Source organism: Sphaeramia orbicularis, chromosome 13 (assembly GCF_902148855.1).
Source record: "Sphaeramia orbicularis chromosome 13, fSphaOr1.1, whole genome shotgun sequence".
Taxonomy (NCBI): Eukaryota; Metazoa; Chordata; class Actinopteri; order Kurtiformes; family Apogonidae; genus Sphaeramia; species Sphaeramia orbicularis.
Genome location: NC_043969.1, coordinates 1,808,219 through 1,823,770, shown reverse-complemented (window position 1 = coordinate 1,823,770; position 15,552 = coordinate 1,808,219). Strand labels below are relative to the sequence as shown.

General features: G+C 37.9%; 1 protein-coding gene across 4 annotated transcripts in view; it reads right to left on the bottom strand.

Annotated features, from left to right (window-relative positions):
• The window catches only part of bcas3 (BCAS3 microtubule associated cell migration factor), a 521,508-nt gene that overhangs the window by 40,320 nt on the left and 465,636 nt on the right, over positions 1-15,552 (bottom strand). For all 4 annotated transcript variants that reach the window (XM_030152118.1, XM_030152121.1, XM_030152119.1 and 1 more), the window contains one exon: positions 6,380-6,556. In XM_030152118.1, coding sequence (XP_030007978.1) covers positions 6,380-6,556 — 177 coding nt within the window. The remainder of the gene's footprint in view (positions 1-6,379; positions 6,557-15,552) is intronic.

The window sequence follows — 15,552 nt, the reverse complement described above, 5'->3', positions numbered from 1 at the left end:
CCGACTCTGGAGAAGTTAGCAACACTGCTATGTTCAGGGTATTTCCGATGTGCAAGAAATACAGTATATCACACTTTATGCTGTGCTGCATCACCGCCCCTTTGATTCTGGATTCAGGTCCGCTGTGTAAAAGTCCAGCCTGTCTCCCCTCTGTTACTCCTTTGGCTTGGCAATGGTGGAAAAAAGGGGGGATTACCATCTTGCCTTTTTTCCGGGTTCTCTGTGTAAAAGTGGCTTATGTTAGAGTCCCGTGGTCTTAATGCAGGTTATCAATCTCCCAGTAGAAGTGGGTGGTACTTTCACTGCAAGTCCATATATGATTTCCTTCAGTGCTCAATAGTAGCTATTTTTGTATTTCTAATCGTTTTCATGTCATAAGCCATCAAAATATGGACCATTACAAGTAAAAGCAATTGTTGTTATATTTCAAAAATTCAGATTTTTTTTCCCAAAATTTACATTTCTCTATACCAACTTTGTAGACATTGTCCCAAGGAAGCCACATAAAAATTTTTTAAATGAATCCGACCAGTAGTTTCATCAAAGAAGACAACGTTGATGAAAATAACTATGATGAAGATAACGATGATGAAGATAACAATGACGAAGATAACGATGACAAAGATAACGATGACGAAGATAACGATGACGAAGACAACGACGGCAAAGACAATGACAACAAAGACGTCGCCGGACACACACAGCGCCTTCACAATAGCTGATGGCCTATCTGCCGCTGAGCTTAAAATCACCAGTTTTTGGCGATCTATTTTTATATTTATTGCCTTTAGACAGTAGACAGTAGAGATAGGCAACAATGTGTGTTACTTAACACACATTATACCAGTCAAAGTGAAAATGGGTCAGAGGTTAATAAGGGAATAATGAATAAATATGACGAGGAATGTAACAAATGAAAAATGTCAACTACCAGATGAGTCCTTCCCCATATTCTTAACAAGTGAGAATATAACTGTATAAGTGTGGTGTACACCGAGAGAGCCCTGTTTCGTTACAATGGTGTCATCCCTCTAATAGAGGTGACAAACTTGTAGAATCAATGCCAAAGAGCGTTCGGGTTGTTCTGGAGGCATGTACTGCACCAGCATTTTAGTAAGACACCTTATATTATTTTCTCCTTTAATGTGTCACCTAAGTGTAAACATAACTGAATACAATACTGTTAATTAGATCTAGGAAGTTGCAAAAGAACATGACTTTTTTTATGTGGATGCATAAAACAGAAATATTCCAGGGACTGAAGGAAGTTGGGAATATTTGTATGGGTGTTTTCTAAAAATGTGTGGTTGCAATCAGGTCCAAACCCTACGTCAGAAACTCCTCTGTGTGTGCTAGCACTCACCGCAGCTCTCAGCAAATGGAGACAATGCACATGATATCATCTGCCTCTGCCCATCGAAGGCTCACACTAACACAGATATACAGAGTCTCTAAACACATCCATATACAGCTTAATTTGGAGGCACTTAAATGCACATACTTTAACGGAGAACTCCTGGCGACTGTGAATAATTCATTAAATGAAACAACTTTGAAAAAACTTCAATATCTAACACATGGGATGTATCTTGCGGGTCAGATGTGAACAGGATGACATGTTGCCTGTTGCCTTGTTCCAGTAGAAAGCCACAGGAAATCAGATCTTCAGAGTCAGGGCCAAGAATGTGTTAACATTATTTTTAAGTCCTGTGGAGAAATACCACAATGAATGAAGATGAATGAAATGCCTGGTGTTCTGCATCACTGTGTACTCTATCTATTCATCTGTAGCTGTAGGTCTGGAGATGGATGGGGCGCTCATGTACATAAAGCAACGATTTGATACAGCTTTTATCAATAGTAATGACTTAAAATATGAGCTTTTATGAGTTTTCTGTACGATTGAATTTCACTTTGAATTCTCCAATTGGGAGGGTTTTGAGGTCTGTGTCTTTGGCTGCAGACAGCCAAAAGACAGTTTACTATTTACTTTTGATGTATTATGGAATGCACCCAATATATATTTGACAGTCCATACTCAATAATGTAGATTTTCAACAGTGAGAGTGAACAAAAGCCAATACATGTTTCAATATGGCTGAAATATTACTGACTTTACTGACCAGATGAGTCTTTGGTTTCACTTCAGACAAAGGGTATGAAGACACATTTTTGGCAACTTTTTAAATTCATATGCAATTTTCATGTTCTATTTGCTTTACGTGCAGAAATAATCTTAAAGCTAATGTATTAGAATAAAAACAATGACGGGTTATCATTCAATATGCTTATGTTTTGCGTTACTAAGAATTAACTATATTTTACTTCTTTATTACTACTTTATAATTCAACAAATTAAATGAAAGTCCACATATGACTTCCTATCAGTGCAATAGTAACTATATTGATATTTCTAACCATTTCCATGTTATAAGTTATGTTAAGTTAAGCTCATTATAAGTAACAGCATTTTTAAAAAAATATATTTTAAAAAATTCGTCAAAAAAAGTCAGAAATCTAAAATTCTCAAAACTGTACAAACTTTGTAGACATTGTCCAAAGGAAGCTACATAAAAAAATAGAAATGAACAAAATAATAGCACAACAAAATAAAACTCACAGAAAAAGAGCATACTATACATGCTAATCTGTACCCTGACCACAACTAGATAGAAGGTCAAGTACGATACAGTTGGGATATCCATCCTACTCTGATTGATAAATGGTCTCCATATCTAAAATAACTTGGGTTGGACATAAATATACAAAATTTTGTGAGGGTATTTTCTATTTTAAATGTTTTGACCAGTTCCCTCTTAGGACAACCCTTTTTACTATGATCATAACAAACTTGAACTTGCAGCATTGGGGGAAGATTAAAAGAGTAGTTAGAGTGACCCAGTGTCACAGAGAGAAACAAAACATGTCATCTTGGACCAGAAAAGATGACCTAGGACACAGGTGTCAAACATGCGGCCCGGGGGCCAAAACTGGCCCACCAAAGGGTCCAATCTGGCCCCTGGGATGAATTTGTGAAATGCAGAAATTACACTGAAGATATTAACAATCAAGGATGTTAGAATCATTTTAGGTCAATTCAATCTCAAGTGGGTCAGAGCAGTAAAATACTATCATAATAACACATAAATAATGAAAACTACAAATTTTTCTCTTTGTTTTAGTGTAAAAAAAAAAAAAAAAGGTGAAATTACACAAAAATGTTTACATTTACAGACTAGCCTGTTACAAAAATGTGAATAACCTGAAATGTCTTATGAGAAGTATGTGGAACTGTACCAATATTCTGCCTGTTACTAAATGTTTTGTGTATTTGTAGATCCACTGTGATCTGTAAGTTGTAATGCATATGTATAAATGATAAACTTAGGCGTAATATTGTTAAAATGGCACTGATTTTTCTTAAGAATTTTCAGGTTCATATTTGTTCATGTTATGTTCAAGTACGGTTCATAGATGTAAACACTTTCATAACGGAATTTTACTTTTTTCATTCAAAAACACAGAGAAAACTTTGGTGCTGACATTATTTATAAGTTCTTATCGTATTGTTTAGATTATGTTACTGGTCCGGCCCACTTTAGATCAGATTAGTCTGTATGTGGCCCCTGAACTCAAATGAGTTTGACACCCCTGACCTAGGATAATGTCAGATATCAATGAACTTAGATTCCTCACAGACAGAAGTAAAGGTTCTAGTCAGTTTGGTCCAATGCTGATACAACATGCTCTGATCCACACCCTTGGCCCATGACACACTGACATGTGGAATACTGTGTGTATTGTTTGTTGTGTTCCCGACATGTTTAATGGCTTGAAGAGACAGTAATCAAATAAAATGAAACACATTCATTTCCTGATGTACTGCTGTGTATTAATGCAATCAATTTAATTTATTCAGGTTTTGGAATGCGCATTTCAGAGATTTTTGTCTCTTCCCCACAGCTATGCAAAGATTTATTTTACCTGTGGTAAGTTTTTTTTTTTCTCTGTTTGTAATTAAGACCTTTTAAGCTCTTCCAATAGGCAATCAGTATTAATTCTTTAATACACAGGGAATTCAATAAACGGATGGACAACCCAAATGAATAAAATCCTTTTTCATAAAACCTCCACTCCTGTCATGTGTCCTTGTCACAGCAGACAGAGACATTGCCTATATGTTACAGTGCAGAAGTGCTGTGCTATTAGATTAGCCTGAAGCGACTGAAGCCTCTCTGTCTATGAATGGACGGAAGAACCAACAAGTCCATCCCATTCTCTGTGGATGATGTCTTCAATACGCTGTGTGTGTGTATAACGGGTGTATTTGGACGTAATGTGATCAGTAATGAATTTTGTGTTGCATTAAAGGGCTGGAGGGGGTCAAGATGTAAAGAGGGGAGGGGAGTTTGCAACAACAAGAGGCGACTGACTCCCAGTGTCCGGGAGTCTACAACATCTAATCTAATGAAGAAACACAGAGAGGGAGTGAGTGGGGGGCAGTGAAAAAGAGTGATGAGAAGAGAGAAAGAAAGACAGAGAGAAAGAGAGAGAGAGCGGCTACAAATGAAGTTAAGTCCTAACAGAGAGGGGATGTATGGGGGGGTGGACAGGACTGGACATGGCTGGAGATGGTTGGGGGGTGATAGTCGATGCTAAATCCATTAGGGCCTTGTGACCCCCTACTCCCCCTCTCTCCACTAAACCCCGTCCCTGTGGCTGCCTCTATGGACTTACCCCCCCAAACACACATACACATTTAAATCAAAGGAACTCTTGTTCACTTAAGGAGCTGGGGGGAGAGAGAGCACTGCCGCTTCCTAAATGAGTTAACCATTTGGACTGTCAGGGCCAACGGCACGTCTGCAGCACACACTCACACACAAAAACATGCACACGCATGTGGACAGGAAGCCTCAAACTAAAGCAAGGCATGTGCAGATATGCCAGAAGCCACGCATGCACACTCAGACAGAGCATCCGACTGGAAGGGAGTGGATCCAGTACTGGACCCCGAACATGTCCCACCGTTTGCTGGACAGGGAACCCACTGTAAGCGCTGAACAGCACTGCACACGTCATCATTTTCTTATCAGTTCAGTAGGTAATAATTTCACTGGCATTTTTGGGGAAACATTCCAGTTCTACATACTGTAATTCAAATGGTCTGTGAAGAACCTGTACCTCCTCTTTGCTCACAGAACATTTCTGCTAATCACAAGTCTTTTCAGAGACAGGAGATGTGAAAACCTCAGATAAAAGTCTTTTCCAAGAAGCACCATGGCATCTCCCCTTCTCGTGACATTTTGGCTTCACTTTTCCATAGCAGCATGAATCAGGATCACATTATCATCCATCTCTATATCTCCATATGCTTTGGTCAGAGAGCAGAGAGCTGCAGGAGGAGGATGGGATTTCGGCTCTCTGAAGCTTTAAATCACATAGTGGCACCAAGTGATTTGAATGGACTGAAAGTAGGAAATCATAAGACATTTTTAAAGACCAAATCAAGAAAAAAAAAGAAAAAAAGTGCAACATCACTCCCAAGTTCATCCTGATCCATTTTTGTGGGACTGAACTGTGATAATGTTTGGCACTATGTAACTCACCAAAGGACAAAGCTGGAAGTTTGGTTAATGACAATGCTCTATAATGTTTCCACAAAATCCACATTCTGCTTTGAAACAGTGGATAGGCTTAAGATTTGAGATTATTATGGAACAAAGATGCGTTTGACATGTTAGACATGTTTTTTGTGTCTTTGTACGTGAAGCATCTGGACAAATAATACAACTGTATCAGAGTTTTTATGAGCCATTATGAGTCATCAGCACATTCCTTGTCTTTAAAAATACTATAGAATATATCAGGTTTGGATTACAGTGTGCATTTGAAGCTCTAAAAAAGGTGATTTGTGTTGTGTGAATGTCATTAGTGAAGTGAAAAAATATGGGAAAACAGTTAGGAGAAGGTACACACAGCAGGGACTTGGGATTCGCCTTGATGTACAGACAGAATATGTCCCAAAGAATGCTGTGTGGAGACAGGGAAAGCCCAGTGGATCTATTATCTTGTCTGTTTGCTGCTTTTTTATTCACAAAACTGCAAACCTTTCTCAGATTTTTCATCTGATGTTTTAATAAATCCACAAAATGGCTTTGAATTAGAATGTAGATTGGAATAATCTTGGGGGATGCCACCATGGGAAACACCTTTGCATTCTCTCTGGAATGCCTTAAATCACTCAGTAACTGACCGACTATAACTGGTCCAGTGTGTGGATAACGAAAGACAACAGAGGAATATGAAGTTATAAACCCAAGTGATCATGTGATCCTGTTACAGTAGTAGAATTAGAATGAGATTGTGAAATCCTGACCTGTAGCAGATCCCACTATATCCCTGGAGGGGGACTCGGACATGGCGTCGGCCAGTCTCTCTCGGAGGCCTTCGTCGCTGGTGTCTGCTGAGCCGATGTTGTGCCGCGGGACACCAAAACTCTCTGGCCAGCTACCACACACTTCTAAAAGGGTCACACCACGCCCATCAAATGGCCCTGTATCCACAGAAACACAAACGAGGTTAGACTAGTTTGATAACAGGTGTTGCATGAATGAAACAGTTATTGAAAGTAAATTAATAAACAGAATTATTTGTGATGACTTTGTAGAGCTACCTGCCTGTACAGATTTCCATTATAACACCTTACCTCTTTAACAGATATCCTGAATAATAATATACAGTATGTGTTCACGAAAACATCCAAATAAAACTTGTATACAACATGGGATTAATGTAGGGCTGCCATCCATATTTATAACGCTATACTGTCATTTTTGGACTGTACACCGAGCATATATTTCTACTGCAGCATCATGTAAAAGCAGAAAATACAAACAATCAAATAAATCAAAATGTAGTAAAAGTACATAGAACTGAGACTCTGTAACAGCACTTAGGCAACATTAAAGGTCCTAAATTGGTGGCAGAGGAGGAAATGTTACAGCTTGTTAAAAAAGATGAGTTGTTTTTTATATACATAGCTCTCTTGAGAATAAAAGAGAAAAAGATACTGTATTGACATACAGTGCACTTTTGCAGTTCTTCTGCACAACAAAGTGAGACTTCAGCTTGAAATGGGTTTATAGGCTCTTGTAAAAGTCCCATCCTAACCTTTTTAAAGCAGCTGACTGATAAACATTTCCCATTTTTTCGTCACCATGACATGAAATAACAATTATACAGTACACTACATATATTTTTGAAATTTCATTATGAGTAATTTTGTGACAACTCGTAACTTTGCTCATTTTTATTATTTCACACGTTAGTTTTTTAAAGCACCTCATCTGTTTTTCAGAATGAAATACATCACACATGTACTTTACTGCTCTATGAATGGAGACAAATTTACTACGCACTAGTTCAACGAGTCCAACCGATCAGCTGATTCACAGTCACAAGCTCAAAAACCTAACAAACAACTTGTAAGCACAACACAATCTTCATGCTTGTCAATCCAAATCCACACAGACCTCCACTGCACCTTAATCTTTTCTCCTTTCTGTCTGCCGTAATTTCTGCAATCAGAGAGATCTTGTGCTCTTGGAGCCAGAAAGTCTGCAACCTGTTTCAGTGTGTGTGTATGTATGTGTGTGTGTGTGTGTGTGTGTGTGTGTGTGTGTGTGTGTGTGTGTGTGTGTGTGTGTGTGTGTGTGTGTGTGACAAGCCAAGCAGGCATGAAAGCAGGCATGCAGACACTTAAACAAGTGGTTTATTCTATTAGTGTGTTCATTTGACTTGGTCACTCTGCCTGCCAGCACTACAAGGTGATAAAGGCTGAAAGGGATGCTTTAGCAGAGGGTTAGTGAAGAGCTCCTGTGACTCAGCAGCCTTAACAACTATTCAAACACATGACCTCATGGGCTCAGTTTCACTTTATCATCATTATCACTAGTTCAGTTCTGCAAAGCATAACAGCATCTTTACCCTTGTTAACACCCAGGAAATGTGTGACAAAAATCAGTTCAGGGTAGGTGACCAAATACGAACAACTTCATCTTGCAAGAAGCTGTGAAATGAATTTAAAAATAGATCAACAAACTATGTAGTTAGTGGCCTTCAAAGGGTAAAGGGGAAAACCTGTAACTTCAAGCAAAATGTACCATAATTATAAAACTTTAAACAAGCTGCGTTCTGATAAGAAAAGATGTTGATCTCTGAAACAGCTGAGTGCAAAAAAGACACCTGACACTAACGTCATTTAGACCAACCTGAATAGCTAGAGCCTATGTGAATGAACATTTCAGTAAATGATATAATAAAAATACTAGAGGAGCATGAGGGCTGGTTTGTGATAGTGGAGTGCTCTCATTTTTTAAAAATCAGTTTTTGCAGTTTATGTAGTTTCCATCATGTGCGCTGAAATACTAAGAAATGCCTGTAACTCTAGAGAGTCTGACGCAAAATAAGCACAAACTTTGCTTAGTTGCAACACTCTATAGGGATTTTTGTGTCAGCATACGATTAATGCAAATGTTTTATTAATAGATCCTTGAAATCGAGCAGACTGCAAGCCCAGAAGCTGCACAATTCCCTGTGACATTATTATAATTTTTTCTAAAACAATATGTTTTAGAAATGTCTAATTTTTTTAACTTTATGCTTTATCTTGTATGATTTACACTTTTTTGTTTGAGAGGTGCAATATAGATAAAGTTGAATAAGGAATTTATAATATTTACAAATACAACAAAGATGCACTTTACAAAAAGTGTTCATCAGTTTCACACCTGATTTAAAATGCCAATAATTTTTATAGTTGCCTCAGCTCCATGATTAGTTTGACAACTGATGCTTTTTTGGCATGAAATGGCATGATTTTGTACTACAATTACAAAAATCCTTAAAAATATGACATTTTCAAGTTCATACAACATAGTGTCTACCTATACTGCCATCTGTTTGCAAACAGTGTGTATGTAATTAATGCAGCATTTGGCACTCAATGAAAACCACACATTTCACATTTGTGGTATCTGTTAGTGAAATAAGTTCGCTAAATCAGTGTAGCACTTGTACTGTATATGGAATGTGTGCAGTGTACGACTGATGTGACTGGCACATCAGAAACTGTCTTATTTGAGTGTTTCATTTGTGACACAACTGACTTTTCTCACTGTCTTGAAATGATGCAAAAAACACATTTAAATCCTTGAACATGTTTAACATAATTTGGAAGGACAAATGCAGTGTCCATGCTCATTGTAGACGCCCACACTTTGTTTCTCTCTCTTTCTGTCTGTCTCAGACAAGTGGACACGCACACATGCAGGAATGTTTCTCTAGTGGTCTTGTGGGTATCAGCAAAACTCGAGTGAGAAGGCAGACAGGATGACATCAAAGGAAAAAGTGAAGTACAGGACAGAAGAGATCCTCTTTTCCTGGAAAGGAAAGTATCCCTGTGCATAATGTGTGTGTGTGTGTGTGTGTGTGTGTGTGTGTGTGTGTGTACTGTAAGCACAGAAGACATGGGTGGACAGACGGCTGGTGGATATATAGGTCAAGTCTAGTTATCTAGACAAATATGTTGAAGTGTTCACTTTTATGTTAGACAGAATCCAGCTGATATATTCCTTTAACATCGCTGTAATGTGGTACATGAATTTGTGGCTACTGTAACAGATTCTGATCATATTAAAAATGCAAAAGCCACCTGTGACCATGCACAAACCCACACAGACTTGTGTTGTTAGCTTTGAAAATGTAGATTTAATGAAATCTTAAAATACATAGGCATGTAAAACCTCTGCCAAATGGTCAGCTGGAGGTTTTAGCGAGCTGTACCTTTAAAAGCAATGAGCCACACTTCACTCACTAACCCTAAGCTGTCTTGTCCAGATGGACCTTTACAGCTACAAAATTCAATTCAGTCTTTACACAGACACACACATCCAAGTTATCCAGCATTAAATCAAGCAATGTGCAGGATGTAATAACATCATATCACCTCAAAGGCTAAATACAGGTTTATTTTTTTACACGCATACTTACCCAAAAGGCCCTCATGGCCCTCTTTGATTGAAGGCCTGTTGGCATTTAAGGGGAATCCTTTGAAAAATCAATCCAACAAACACAAGCTGTCTCTGAAGTGCAGTAAAGTTATCAGGAAGCTACGCCACTGAGTGTGTTTGTGTGCTTTTGGAGGTCGGTCAGTGTTATCACAGCAGGGAGCATGGAGACCCGTGCAGCCTCTCACCCCAGCATTAGCACCTGTCACTGGGCCGCAGCGGAGCTGACAATGGCCAGGCCTCAGTGTATGCACACACATACACAGTAGTCTGCTTCCTGATAGCCAGTGAGCCAGGCAGATCAAAGGTTTTGACTGCGGTGGCTTTTCTGGATGATAAGAGCTTGGCAGAAGGTTAGCAGAAGCTTTAGGTTTATCAGGCCAGGCTTTGACCTATATGGGTATTTGAAGGCCGATACTGATAGCTTTACACAGAAACTACTGATCACTGATGGCTCCTATTGATGGTCTATGGCACTGGTTTCAAAAAAGTATTTACATTTAGAAAGCTACTGAGATGGGATTTAACATATGACGTGAAAGACTCAGACCTGACTGAAACATCAGCATCACACGTATTCAATGTGGCCTGGAAGTGGATGTACAAATATTTTCAATATCTGTTTTCGTTCCTAACTTACCTTGGAAAACCATAAGCAGATAATGACTGCAAATAACCAAATGTCATGTCAAGGCTACTAATCCAAACTCTGCATACTTTACTCACCAAAAAAAACATCAAGTAGAATAATCTTCTATTTAGATTATTCTTGTCTGACTTGTTTTCATCTACATTAGATTAAAAGAAAACTAAAGTAAAAATCACTGAGTTAAAACTGATGAGACATTTTTCCAGTGCTTTTGTTTTGCATATAACTGTACTGTATATTTGTGACCTCTCTTCTTATCAGCTGTTAATTGTTTACACAGTAGTTGTAAAATCTCAAACTGAGGAGTTTTTAATTTATTTTCTCATCTTGTAAAGAGTAAGAAAGGCAGCAAAATAAAAACTACAATAAAAAAAGCTAACGTTAAAGATAAGCAGCTACTAAGATGGTATTTTACTGTAAAAATGACAAATTCAATATGTACTGAATATGATGCTTTTGATTGAAGAGTCACAGAACTGTGTAAAACAGATTTAGAAAGAAACTATACAGCATTAAAATCTTAGTAGCTGTTTTGTAAGTCTGAAACATCAACTCTGGCCTAATATTAGCAGCTATGAATATATCTTAAAGGTGTATTGAGTAACAATAAACAGTCTCAAATCAAAAGAGTAAAGACTATGTTAGCTGTAATCTTATCAAATTCTGACACGTCTCTGCTGTAAAAACAGACAAGCCTCTCTCATCAAAATCCACGTGTTTATCGACTCTTCTTCACATCATTGGAGAAACAAGAAAGCAATGCTGTTAGGAGGAGTATTCAAAACACACGCCCTGGGTTGTTGTTTTTCCCTCTATCATGTGAAAACCCAGCAGGATTAAAAGCTACTCTACGCCCAGCTGTCAGCCTCCACGTACTGGCCCTACTTATCCCTTCAGCCAGTGCTACTTTCCTTAAAGATTTAATCACACTGTGGCTGGATATGTGTGTGTGTGTGTGTGTGTGTGTGCGTGTGCGTGTGCGTGTGTGTACAGTATGCACCTTTATACCAAGGGGCTTTGGATACACATCATATGCACATCACAATGGCCACTCAAGGACATAATGTTTGAATAAAAGCTAGGAACTACAACTGCAACTTATTGTGGACAATATTGCAATTTCAGTCCGCTTAGCATGCATGAAAATATCTTTTATTCAAGTGGCCGTAGATAGATACGTGATGACCCAAAGGAAAGGAAAAAAAAAAACCTTTCAGAAATAAGTAAAGAAACAATTTGATGAACAATATGTAAGAAGATTAATCATATGTGAGTATTTGTAAATTCACGTACATATTGTATCATATCAAGGATATCATGGTTATATTTGCAGGTGAGTACCATATTTGGGAGTTTTGATTGGCTTAAAAAATGGTGGGGGAAAAAAGTACATTTAAATGGTAAATAAATAAATAAATAAATAAATAGTGTACATTTGACAGTATGTTGGCCTGGTCTTTTTTAAACAACGCACCGGGGTTTTGTAATCAGGGTTTTTACTCAACAACATTAAATAGAAAAAAGATATTTTATCGTTATTGAATGTTATAATTGTTTGTGACATGCATTATTTGCATTTGTAATTTATCAGACTGTATATACCATAATATATCATGACTAGCAAGTTTCAAATTTGCCTGGTAAAATAATTCTTTCCACATTCTAGACCGGAAGAAGCAGACCAGATATTGCCTGTTAGTCAGCTCTAAATAATAATAAAAAAAAAGTTCAGTTATTTGTTTTTCAAGAGTTTCAGTTTTTTTCTGGCATAGTGGTGATGAATTCACAATGAGTGAGTCTACCAAACATTCTTTACTAAAAAAAGAAACCATAGACCAATGTTATTCAACCTTGGGGTCAGGACCCCATGTGGGGTCACCAAGAATTCAAATGGGGTCACCTGAAATTTCTAGTAATTGATTAAAAAAAACAAAAACTTAATAATAGAAAAAATATGGTGAGTTGAGAGAGACAATCACAATCCATAAAAGACAAACTGTGAAGCTGAAACTGAAATACTGTGGTTCTGTTTATCTGTTAAATGTTCATTGTGGTCAGTTTCAGATGCTGCAGCTCTTTCATAATTCATAGTTTCAGTTTTTGTTTGTTCAGTATTAATTGTCCTCCTTGTAAATCACAGCTGGACTGACTGGACAGATCCTGACCCTTTGTGCAGTAATCTACACCTGGATTTACTGTCTCCGTCCACAATAATATACATTATATAGACTAAATGTCCTCTAAAATTAACGTTAATTTACAACATAGTAGAGCAAACTATTACATGATCAAAACCAAATAAATCTGAGCAAAAAAATGTCTCTGTTCTGGGGTCGCCAGAAATTTGTGATGTTAAAATGGGGTCACGAGCCAAAAAAGGTTGGGAACCACTGCCATAGACTGAATCATCATGTTACGTAGCTAAGAATTACTAGTGTCACAAATAAAGAAAAGTTGAAACAGACAAAAAGATGCTGTAAAAGCCTCTGAACTAATGGCATCTCAGCCAAGAATGATATTCAACTCTCAAGTACCTTTCCAGAGAGGCTCTGGATAGACAGACACCTTATGGTCACATTATTTATGTTGGGTTTCTTTTCACTTTACAGACTGGTCAGTTTCAGAGTGTGTGGGTTGTTTCTTGGCAAAATGACCCTGTCAGTAATCCAGCATGGTGATGTAATAGGATGTAGAGCCCTCTTAAGGTCAACTATATGCAGTATATCAACTTTAACTGGATTAAAAACTCCTGATTTTACTGTGGACGGAAGACACACACACGTACACCCACACGTGCGCACACACACACACACACACACACACACACACACACACACACACACACACACACACACACACACACACACACACACACACACACACACACACACACACGCTCAGAGCCAGGTGAAGCTATAATACTCCAAGGCCTCATGCCTCAGTTGCTGGGCTACCTGGGCTTTTAAAACACTAATGGTTCAGATGCCTGGTTGGTGCTAATTCAATTGGGCTTTAGTGCGACAGGGCTGATCAGACTAATTCCTTTATTTTGGGAGCTGTACATAATCTGGAGTGTGTGTGTGTGTGTGTGTGTGCGTGTGTGTGTGTGTGTGTGTGTGTGTGTGTGTGTGTGTGTGTGTGTGAGAGAGAGAGAGAGAGAGAGAGAGAGAGAGAGAGAGAGAGAGAGAGAGAGAGAGAATATACAAGCATGGGGGTTAAATTAGGCACTGAGAAAACAGGAGCCGTCTGTTACTGACAAACAGATTGTAAATCAGATGGGAATTGAGGTGGGAAGTTCACTAAGTAACCAGTTCATTAGGTACACCTTTAAAGTCCAATGCAATCCAATCCAACAGCTCTGCAACAAATCTTCACCATGGAAAGCTTTGAATGTAACCTTTCTGGTGTCACTGTTTCTGCTTTATCAGCCAAGAGACCCAATAGTTGAAAAATAAAGAAAATCCACAGACAAAGAACATTTTTCTCTGTCAAATTATGTGCATATTGGATATAAGTGTTAGTATTTAATGAGTTAAAAAAAAAAAATGCTGTGATAAAACAACTTAAAAATGATCAAAGAAAAATGTAATTAATTTATTATCTAATTATTAAATATAGTGTTGTGAACAAACAAGAAAGAAATGACATATACAGTCCTGTGTGTTTAAATGGGGGAAAATAAGAAAGAAAATATAAAGTTTCCTATTTTTAAATAACTTTTGTGGCCAGTCACTTGAATGCACCATCAAGTCCCTGTCTGTGCTCACATGACAGTGAGTCTATGAGGTAGCACCTGAATGCACCACAAGGTCCCTTTCCCTGAATCTGTGTCTAAATCTGATGCAGAAAACAGGACAAAAGCAGGTGAATGACACCACAATGTATAGTGTTTTATCCCATGACAAACGTTCTAAGATCCTATCAAACAGAAAATCTAGTTCATGAGCAGTAACCTTTGTATTCTAAAGAGCCATTTTTGGACAGAAATGGAAAAAAACCTGTATGGAGTCAAAAGATATCCTTATGCTTTACCTGTGTTTGTTCAGAATATGAGGAGAATAAATCAACATTTCTGTGCATTTACAGAACTACAAAGAAATTACAGAACTACACTAAAGGATGGTGACATTTGTCATTATTGTGTTGTGCAGGACAAATCGACTGGTATGTGAAGGCTTTCTTTGGAATGGAGTAAATAGATGAATATCTTCAGTGTCATAAATAAAAAGTCTACTTTTACTGCTACTACTAGTTTTTGATTAATTTGGAGTATAGTCTGCATTTTTACAACTGCATAACATCAGAATGACTTTACGGTTGTGGCAATACTAGCAAATGGTGTAAAAAAAAAAAAAAACAATAAGTGTAATTCATTTGCATATGTTTTTCAACAAAACCACATGAAGCCACTGGCCAAATGTGGACCGAGAGCCACAGTTTGCCCACCCCAGGTCTAGCTGCATTTGGTGCATGGCAATTTCAAACCCTGCAGCTAAGAGCAGTTAATCCAAACAGGAAAAAAGACATTGGCTGCTACTCTGTTGCTATAGATGCTTCTATCCTTATGACAAACAACTATAACAAGTGTTCAGAGAACGCAAACCTCCGCCCAGCACCCCGAACAGTGTGCATGTGTGGATCGACTATTTCTGTTTAAATTCAACAGTTTCCAGGTTGTTCCATACAGCAGAAAAAGTTGAAGCTTGGTACCAGTCATGTGTCTGTCCAATTATATTCAATTCACATCAATATTAGTTGAGTTCTAATTTTAAACGTGTGGTAAATGGGATTTGCAGTGTTAAATGTAAATGTCCACAGAGTCCACATTCCACA